This window comes from Salvelinus sp. IW2-2015, linkage group LG17, assembly GCF_002910315.2.
Source record: "Salvelinus sp. IW2-2015 linkage group LG17, ASM291031v2, whole genome shotgun sequence".
Classification (NCBI taxonomy): domain Eukaryota; kingdom Metazoa; phylum Chordata; class Actinopteri; order Salmoniformes; family Salmonidae; genus Salvelinus; species Salvelinus sp. IW2-2015.
The window spans coordinates 6,390,000-6,400,808 of record NC_036857.1 but is presented as its reverse complement, the minus strand read 5'-3'; the positions used below and the strand labels follow the sequence as shown (position 1 = coordinate 6,400,808).

Sequence of the window (10,809 nt, the reverse complement as noted above, 5' to 3'; positions counted from 1 at the left end):
CCACTCCTATATATGAGCCCCTCCAGTCTCCACTCCTATATCTGTCACAGTGGAGTAATGAGATTCTTCTCTCAGCTACCTACAGCTGAAGCCTCATATTCTCTCCTTTTAGTCCTTCCCTACTTCCCTCCTCCTTTCCTCCTCCATCCCAAAACTCTTCTTATTCCCCCTCTTCTCTCTTCTCTCTTCCCCCATCCCAAATCTCTTTTTACACCCAGTCCTTCCTTTCTAAACTCTCTTTTTACACACCTCCTCCCCTTTCCCCCTTCTAACTCCCCTCTTCCTCTCGGAGGTGGGTGAGGGGGCTAATGGCTCTTCTTGATACTGAAACCACATTTACGTCATGGACTGTTTCCACCACATGAAAAGACAAGGGAAGAAAATGGAGAACGAGAGGGAAAGAGAGAGTGAGAACACACTGTATTACGCTCAGAGGCGTTAAGATTGACAGGCCTTATCTCAGGGCCAAACTTGTGTCACAGGATCCTAACGTTGGTTTCAGAGGCCCCAGACACTACTCTGAGTTAGGAATATTACACACCAGGGCAAGGGTTCCTAAATCCATGGGAGCAACTGTTGGCCAATGGACAATTTCTACTGGGTCGCAGCTTAGGTTTGGCTGTGGCTACAAATATTATTCTCATCTGGAGAGTCCCAAGAACCAAGTAACTGGACTGAATAAATCAAATAGCTGTGATCTATGAACTCCTTGGAGATCAGGAGATGAGTAAGGAAAGATATTCAGAAGCATTGAGACGAAACCTCATTACAACCCCCCGACCCCGACCCCTGACCCCGAGTTGTACCTTTCGCTTCCGGGGTATGGGGTCCACAAACGGAAAATGAGTGCTCTCTGTGACGTCCTCGATGACGTCATCACCCTGGGAGGGGAGCAGGAAGCTCTTGCTGGCATCGTTGGAGAGGGGTGGGGATGGCGTGGAGGGCACTGATTGGTCGCTGGTGTCCCAGCTCCAGTTGCCACTGGTGGAGCTGCTGTAGCTGGTCGACAGCGCCTCCTTCCACCCCCTGCTAGCCGACTCCGGAACTGCAGCTGGAGACAGCGAAGGGCCGGTCAGTACCATGCTATCATAGCCAAGGAGGAAGCCAATCTGAGAATTTAGTTTTAATTCACTTATTACTCTAAAAACCTTGTCACAAAATGTGTTTTGCATTGCCTTGTGCTGAAACATAATGAAAAATAAGAGGTAGAGCCTCTCAGCAGGATGAGGTGTGTGTTGGGGATTTTATTAACTCATATGAATCAATGACTGWCTGGTCCATGGTGGCCAGTGTAGATGAGAAGGATCCTACAGAGAATAGAGTCATAGGAGTGTTGTCTTAGGGAAGATTAACCTCTTATCCCTCAAAGACATTGAGAGTTAGGCACAACAGCACAACAATGAAACCAGGGGAAAGAAAATAAGATATTGGAGGGAAAACAGGTACAGTTGAATTATGTACTGTATGAATAGAGATTGATGAAATTTCTGATGTATCATGAAAAATGTATACAGCTTTGGCCTTTCTCCCCACATACAGCACAGTATACCCTCCCAGCACCTAATACAGTGCATTCGGAAATTGTTCAGACCCCTTCACCTTTTCCACAATCCACAACCTTATTCAAAAATGTATTAAATTGTTTTTCCCCCCTCATCAATCTACAAACAATACCCCATAATGACAAAGCAAAAACTCTTTTTTTGGGACATTTTTCAAATGTATTACAAATAAAAACTGTAATATCACATTTACACAAGTATTCAGACCCTTTACTCAGTACTTTGTTGAAGTACCTTTGGCAGCGATTGCAGCCTCGAGTCTTCTTGGGTAAGACTCTACAAGCTTGGCACACATRAATTTGGGGAGTTTCTCCCATTCTTCTCTGCAGGTCCTCTCAAGCTCTSTCAGGTTGGATGGGGAGCGTCGCTGCACAGCTATTTTCAGATCTCTCCAATGATGTTCGATCGGGTTCAAGTCCGGGCTCTGGCTGAGCGACTCAAGGACATTCAGAGACTTGTCCCGAAGCCACTCCTGCATTGTCTTGGCTGTGCTTAGGGTCGTTGTCCTGTTGGAAAGTGAACCTTCACCCCAGTCTGATGTCCTGAGCGCTCTGGTGCAGATTTTCATCAATGATCTCTGTACTTTGCTCTGTTCATCTTTCCCTCAATCCCGACAAGTCTCCCAGTCCCTGCCGCTGAAAAACATCCCAACAGCATGATGCTGCCACCACCATGCTTCACTGTAGGGATGGTGCSAGGTTTCCTCCAGACGTGACACTTGGTATTCAGGCAAAAGACTTCAATCTTGGTTTCATCATACCAGACAATCTTGCTTCTCATGGTCTGAGAGTCCTTCAGGTGACTTTTGGCAAACTCCAAGTGGGCTGTCATGTGCCTTTTACTGAGGAGTGGCTTCCGTCTGGCCACTCCACCATAAAGGCCTGATTGGTGGAGTGCTGCAGAGATGTTATTCTAGAAGGTTCTCCCATCTCCACAGAGGAACCCTGGAGCATCGGGTTCTTAGTCACCTACMTGACCAAGGCCCTTCTCCCCCGATAGCTCAATTTGGCTGGGCGGCCACCTCTAGGAAGAGTGTTGGTGGTTCCAAACTTCTTCCATTTAAGAATGATGGAGGCCACTGTGTTCTTGGGGACTTTCAATGCTGCAGAAATTGTTTGGTACACATCCCCAGATCTGTGCCTCGACACCATCCTGTCTCGGAGCTCTACGGACATTTCCTTTGACCTCATGGCTTGGTTTTTATCTCTGACATGCGCTGTCAACTGTGGGACCTTKTATAGACCTGTCTCTTATACACATCTAGATGTGTATAAGAGACAGCCACAGGTGGACTCCAATCAAGTTGTAGAAACATCTCAAGGAAGATCAATGGAAACTGTCACGAATCCCGCCGAAGATGGTGCCTCTTCCTGTTCGGGCGGCGCTCGGCGGTCGTCGTCACCGGCCTACTAGCTGCCATCGATTCTCTTCTTTTTGTTTCTGTTAGTTTGGGCTGATTGGGTGCACCTGTTTTGAGTTTAGTTTTGTGGGTAGRCTATTTAAGGGCAGTAGGCCCGCTGGCTGTTGTGCGGGCTTGTTCTCTGTTATTTGGTGTTGGATTTTATGTGGATTCTATATTTTCCGGACAGTTTAGTCCTGTGTGTTTGGACTGGTATTTTCATGCGCCCGTGTGTTTGGGCATGATCGTTTTCCCTGTCTACAGGAAATAAAATCCACGTTCTTGAATACCTGCTCTCTGCGCTTGACTCCTCCACCCAGTACTCCTAGCAGCTCTGACAGAAACAGGATGCACATGAGCTCAATTTCAAGTCTCATAGCAAAGGGTCTGAATACTTACAGTACCAGTCAAAAGTTTGGACACACCTACTCATTCAAGGGTTTTTCTTTATTTTTACTATTTTCTACATTGTAAAATAATAGTGAAGACATCAAAACTATGAAATCATGTAGTAACCAAAAACGTGTTAAACAAATCAAAATATATTTTATATTTGAGATTCTTCAAAGTAGCCACCCATTGCCTTGATGACAGCTTTGCACAYTCTTGGCATTCTCTCAAACAGCTTAATGAGGTAGTCACCTAGAATGCATTACAAGTACATTTGTGGATTTCTTTCTTTCTTAATGCGTTTGAGCCAATCAGTTGTGTTGTGACAAGGTATGGGTGGTATACACAAGATAGCTCTATTATGGCAAGAACAACTCACATAAACAAAGAAAAACAACAGTCCATCATTTCTTTAAGACATGAAGGTCAGTCACCGCGGAAAAMAACATCAAGCGCTGTGGTGAAATTAGCTCTCTTGAGTACCGACAAAGGAAAGGAAGACCCAGAGTTACCTCTGCTGCAGAGGATAAGTTCATTTGAGTTAACTGCACCTCAGATTGCAGCCCAAATAAATGCTTCACAGAGTTCAAGTAACAGACACATCTCAACATAGTCGAGGTCGAGGATCGGTAGGATAGTCAGTTTTACTAGGGTAAGTTTGGCGGCGTGAGTGAAGGAGGCTTTGTTGCAGAATAGAAAGCCGATTCTTGATTTGATGTGCACTCTTCCATCACATGTACAGCTGATTCTCAAGATCTTGCACACTAATGCGATGCTATTGAGCCCACGCTACTACACTGTCTGAGCAAAGGACTACATGCTTTCTGGTAAGTTTTTATTACAATACTGGGTGGGGTGAATATATTTTATATGACATACATGATTTTTTTGTTAACTAGTAAATCGTAACAATTTCTGCTAGTTAGTTTTYGCTACCATGTGAGTTTTAGCTTGCTTGAGCCTGCGAACTGAGGAGTGTTAATTCACCTGCTTCCATACATGTTTCATTTTAAAACATTTATCTTACAAAGGAGTTGTTTAATCTGACTGCTTATCTATTTATCTGTACATGGAATTGTATTTTAGTTTTTTTACTCATTTAAAAAAAATCTTTACAGGAAAATGCCACGGGCACTATCTGATATGAGGAGACATTTCACGGCAGCTAATGTAGAAGAAAAAGCTGTGTACATTTGCAAATACTGTGCCAAATTATATGTGATGAATGCAACAAAGATGCAGAATCATCTGGCCAAGTGCATAAAGTTCCCTCAGCGCTCACAACAAGCAACCTCTGACAAAAGTCCCTCTATTTCTATTCGAGGTGAAAATGATGAATCAGACACCTTATCGATAGCAACAGCTCATGGTCCTCCTGGAATCAGGAGTTTTTTTGACTCAATGGAGGAACATAGTAAGAGAAATGCTGATGAATGTYTTGCTCGAGCTGTGTATGCAACTGGTTCACCTCTGATGCTTACTGGCAATGTGTATTGGAAGAGATTTCTGAATGTTCTTCGCCCAGCATACACCCCTCSAACCAAGCATGCTTTATTTACTAATTTGCTGGATGCAGAGTTCAACAGAGTTCAAGTGAAGGTCAAGCAAATCATAGAGAAAGCAGACTGTATTGCAATCATCTATGATGGGTGGTCGAATGCTCGTGGGCAAGGAATAATTAACTACATCATCTCCACCCCTCAACCAGTATTCTACAAGAGCACAGACACAAGGGACAACAGACACACCGGCCTCTACATTGCAGATGAGCTGAAGACAGTCATCAATGACCTTAGACCACAGAAGGTATTTGCACTGGTGACAGACAATGCTGCAAACATGAAGGCTGCTTGGTCTAAAGTGGAGGAGTCCTACCCTCACATCACACCCATTGGCTGTGCTGCTCATGCATTGAATCTGCTCCTCAAGGACATCATGGCACTGAAAACAATGGATACACTCTACAAGAGAGCCAAGGAAATGGTTAAGTATGTGAAGGGTCATCAAGTATTAGTAGCAATCTACCTCACCAAGCAAAGTGAGAAGAATAAGAGCCCCACATTGAAGCTGCCCAGCAACACCCGTTGGGGTGGTGTTGTCATCATGTTTGACAGTCTCCTGGAGGGGAAGGAGTCTCTCCAAGAAATGGCCATATCGCAGTATGCCGATATGGACAGCCCCATCAAGAGGATCCAGCCCCATCAAGAGGATCCTCCTGAGAGTGGTAAGCAGCCTGAAACTCCTGAAACCTATAGCAGTAGCCATTGCACGGATTGAGGGAGACAACGCCATCCTGTCTGATGTTCAGACTCTGCTTGCAGATGTAAGACAAGATATCGCTACTGCCCTGCCCATTTCACTGTTGCTCCAAGCAGAGGAAACTGCAGTTCTGAAATACATCAAAAAGCGTGAAAACTTCTGCCTGAAGCCTATACACCCCACAGTGTTGGACATGTTGGACCCCATAGTATGYTGGCAAGAGCGTCCTGTCTGGTGCAGAGATCAACAAGGCCTAAGGTGTCATCACTACCGTGTCTCGCCACCTTGGCCTGGATGAGGGCAAGGTTCTTGGCAGTCTGGCGATATACACTTCCAAGCAAGCGCTTTGGTATGGAGATGCAATATGGCAGTCGTGCCAAAATATCTCATCTGCCACCTGGTAGAAGGGACTTTGTGGATCTGAGGCTCTTTCCCCTGTTGCCTCCATCATCCTCCAAATCCCACCAATATCAGCTGCCTCAGAGCGCAACTGGTCCTTGTTTGGGAACACACACACCAAAGCACGCAACAGGCTGACCAATACATGGGTTGTAAAATTGGTCGGGCAAATTTGAGGCTTTTTGAGCCTGACAATGAGCCATCCTCAACAGGGTTGGAAAGTGACAGTGAAGATGAGGCCTCAGAGTCTGATGTTGAAGAGGTGGACATTGAGGAGGGCCAGGGAGAAGACATGGAAGCCTGAAAGGAAGACCACCAAATCTTTAGTTTCTAGACTATCATTTTACAGATCTATGTTGAAAACGTTTTTGGGAGATGCGATGGATCATTGGGGATCATTCAAAATTCCCTTTCTTTTGTTGTTCAGTGAAATCATTCTAAGTGAAGAGTCAACTCATTTAAGTAAAGTTCAATTCATAACTAAATCGTTTTTAAAAATTTCTATTGGAAGGATTTAATAATTTGCAATAATGTCTACATATGCTAAGGTAAAATGTTTATGTTTCTGTCTCCATATGATATGGTAAATATATCCAATGCAAAAAACATCTACAATTAAATGGTATTAATATTAATTTGCATATATTTCCGTTAATTCCCAAATATTCCCATTAAATTCCCACGGAAAGTTTCCACCTCTGAATATTCCCCAAAATGTGCAACCCTAGCACTTAGTGGGACTATCATTTGTTTTTCAACGGGACAACGACCTCCAGKCTGTGTAAGGGCTATTTGACCAAGGAGAGTGATAGTGCTGCATCAGATGACCTGGCCTCCACAATCACCAATTGATATGGTTTGGGATGAGTTGAACCGCAGAATGAAAGAAAAGAAGCCAACAAGTGCTCAGCATATGTGGGAACTCCTTCAAGACTGTTGGAAAATCATTTCTCATGAAGCTGGTTGAGAGAATGCCAAGAGTGTGCAAAGCTGTCATCAAGGCAAAGGGTGGCTACTTTGAAGAATCTAAAATCTAAAATAAATGTAGTTTTGTTTAACACTTTTTTGGTTACTACATGATTCCATATGTGTTATTCATAGTTTTGATGTCTTCACTATTATTCTACAATGTAGAAAATAGTAAAAATAAAGAAAAACCCTTGAATGAGTAGGTGTGTCCAGACTTTTGACTGGTACTGTATCTAAATAAGATATTTCTGTTTTTAATTTGTTATATTTATGTTTTACATTTGCTAAAAATTCCAAAAACCTGCTTTCGCTTTGTCATTATGGGGTATTGTGTGTAGATTAATGACATGTTTAAAAAAAAWATCTATTTTAGAATAAAGCTGTAACGTAACAAAATGTTGAAAAAGTCAAAGGGTCTGAATACTTTCTGAATGCACTGTGTGTTGTGGATTAACCCACTTGAATCAATAACAGAACTAAACTGTGGAGATRGGGACAAGAGTGGTTAAATACAGTATATTTACAGTATACTGTAGATTTAGGGAAGGGGGAAGAAAACCCCCAAAATGTTAATGGATAGGTTTTAACCAAAATGGATCCCAGCCAGGCTTACACAGGGAGTCGTTTTTCAAAGGCACACTGACCCAGCCACACGTGACCCTAATGTGTGTTCCAACACAGCGGCTAGGTACCAGCTCTCATCTCCTCACCTCAGCGTGATCAGAACATCTAATGAACAATAGGGGAAAATGGATGTGGATTTAGAGGTACAGTAGGTTTGTAGGGTTGCCAGCCCTCCTGGTTTGGCCTGGGGTCTCCTGGAAACAGCCATATTCCTCCTGGCGAGCAGTACAGCTGTTAATGCCTAAATGAAATTAATATATTAAGTGTGAGCAAGATCTTTTATAATCTGTTTAACCCAGTCATCTGGTTCTGAGTTGACAAACCCTAGTATAGAGGTCATTTTGTCATTTATCAATAGAGGGTGATGACAAAAAATTGGGAATTTCTGGTAAAACCGATAAACAAGTGTCCTCTCCCCTCCCTTATCCCTCTATCCCTCTCGTTTTCTCTATAAAAGAAAGAGCAGTCGGCTTAATGGCACTCCCRGGAGTTGCCGTGTTGCCTGATTAAAAAGAAAAACGTAATAAAAATAGCATAAAGTCAAATAAGGATGCTCTCCAATGAGGGGGGATAGGGGTGGTAAAACACAGCAAAATAAAAACACTTGCATGATTAAGTTAAAGAGAAAATCAACTCAGAAACTATCTTTATTTCATTTTTTTCATTAGTCCACTGTTGCTGTTGTCAGGAGTCAAGTTTATAAGATATTGGGCTTTCAAGAAGCCAAGTGTCAAGCTGCAAAATGCTATCCAATATCTGGAAAACTTGACTGCTTTTGAGACGAAATCAACAGTGGCCTAATGAAGAGATCGTGGACTTACCAAAAGATAGACTTACCAAAAGATAGACTTACCAAAAGATAGACTTTTGAGTGGATTTTCCCTTTAAGGCTAAATATAGAAGGACAATTCTGACACATGGGCCCATTTCACCAGTCCCCACAAGGAAAAGGCAATTTTATGCTTAGGGGTTAGGTTTAGGGTTACAATTAAAGTTACAATAAGGGTTAGGTTTAGGGTTAGTGATTTGGGGTTAAGTTAGGGTTAAGGTTAGGGTTAGGTTTAAGGGTTAGGAAAAATAGGATTTTGAACGGGAATCTATTGTTTGCTCCCCACAAGGATAGTAAAACAAAGATGTGTGTGTGCGTGCGTGCGCGCGAGTGTGTGTGTGTGTGCGTGTGCTGTGTGTGTGTGTGTGGTGTGTGTGTGGTGTGTGTGCGTGTGTGTGTGTGTGGTCGTGTGTGGTGTGTTTTTGCGTGTGTGTTCTGTGGTTACCTAGGATGTCTTGGGTGAGGAGCCAGTGGGTAGGTGGATAGCGACGTCAGGTGCAGGACGGTGGCCAGCATTACCTCCGTATCATCCCCCGCACGACCTGAGGTTTTTCTGCAATTACAACACCCAGTATCAGGTTACACATTATGGACATAAAACCGATGGAAGGTGCTAGAACCCACAACCAACCATGCCTATTCCTGCTTAGCCAAACTGTATCAAACCGGGCACACCTTTACGTCATTCTACAATACTATACTACTAATACGCACTACTAGCATAGAAATGGCCCGTTGTTCCACATATAAGGCTCAGAGTTAAGATTTCGCACTGCAGACTGACCAGTTAGCTGTGTTCGCCATTGCATCGTACGACTCCATCAAACTGGAGTTATGCCGCAGTCAAACCGACCAATCATTGTGTCTGCCATAGCCAATACTAGAAACCTAGTGAATAAGGCCCAACCCTATCCCAATCCCTACTCTTGAAATATACCAGCCAGGCTTTTCTTTAGACAGAACAACAAACTGTTTTTATAAGCATGGAATGGAAATTAGAGTACAATAATAAATACTTCGTTGTTCCACTTTCCCTGTGAATGCTTGAAATTCCCCTTAGCACGGAATGCTGACAGAACCGAGTTTCGGTTATAACGTTCTGGATCAACGTTCAGTTAGACAAGAACACTCCGTTTTTGCAGAAAGCCCTGTCACATTAGTCTAGCAGTGGGTGAAGGCTTAAAGACATGGCGCGTCCCTGGCTAATGGCTGGGTCAATGACACAAGATCCGGTTTTGTTATTCATGGTTCATTGCTATTGGTTGAGAGGGAATTTCCAACTCGCTGAGATGGGTCACAGCGACAAGCTTCTCTAGCTACCTGAGTAGAATAAGGATGATATGATATATGATAGGGGGAACTGGTTATGTGTAAGCATATATTGCGCTACTAGCTGTTCAAGCTGCTTTAAAATATGGAAGTGAGTGAAAAGAGCTACAGAGGATAAGGAGCGGGACCAGAGAGAAGAGAGAGCAGAGAGCAAGAAGAGACCAGCAGAAGAGAGAGGCAAAGAGAGCAAGAGAGACAAGAGAGAGAGAGAGCAAGAAGAGCAAGAGAGACCAAGAGGAGACGAGCAAGAGGCAGAGAGACCTAGAAGAGAGAGAGCAGAAGAGAGCAAGAGAGAACCAGAGAGAGCAGAGACAGAGAGAGAAAGAGAGACCCAGAGAGAGAGAGAGCAACGAGAGACAGAAAGAGGAACGAGAGAGCAAGAGCAGCAAGAGAAGAGAGAAGAGACGAGAGAGAGCAGACCAGAGAGGGAGCTAAGAGAAGATGCACCGAGAGAGAGAGAGGAGAAAAGAAAAATGACAGAAGTGAGCAAGAAGAAAGAGACATAGAGAGAGAGACAGAGAGGAGAGATGAGGAGAGAGAGAAGAGACCAAGAGTAAGGCAGAGAAGAGAAAAGATAAGCAGAGAGCAGGCAGAGAGAGGAGAGAGAGCGGAAGAGAAGAGGAGAGAACAAGATGGACCAGCAAGAGAGAAGAGAGCACCTATAGAGAAAGAGAGACATCCAGAGAGAGAGAGAGAGCAAGCAGAGATAAGGAGACCTCTAGAGAGGAGAGAGAGCAGAGATGGAAAGAGAGACCATGAGAGAAGAGAGAGCAAAGAGAGACAGAGAGAGACAGAGAGAGAGAGAAGAAGAATAATGACGAGCAAGAGAGAGAAAGAGAGATCCGGAGAGCAGAGAAGAGAGGAAAGAGAGACAGAGAGAGAGAGAGAAGTGAGACAGCAGAGAGAAAGAGAGACCAGAGAGAAAGAGAGACCAGAGAGAGAGAGACAGAGAGAGAGACGAGAGAAGAATGAAGACGAGACGAGAGAAGAAGAGCAACGAGAGATAGAAGCAGATGATAAGAACGCAGAGAGAGAGAGAACGAAAAGAG

General features: G+C 43.8%; 1 protein-coding gene across 1 annotated transcript in view; it reads right to left on the bottom strand.

Annotated features, from left to right (window-relative positions):
* Nucleotides 1-678: 678 nt before the first annotated feature.
* LOC111977115 (zinc finger protein 704-like) overlaps nucleotides 679-10,809 on the bottom strand; it is a 111,856-nt gene continuing 101,725 nt past the window's right edge. Inside the window, exon 4 of the mRNA XM_024006425.2 lies at nucleotides 679-1,051. Coding sequence (XP_023862193.1) covers nucleotides 717-1,051 — 335 coding nt within the window. The 3' untranslated portion in view covers nucleotides 679-716. The remainder of the gene's footprint in view (nucleotides 1,052-10,809) is intronic.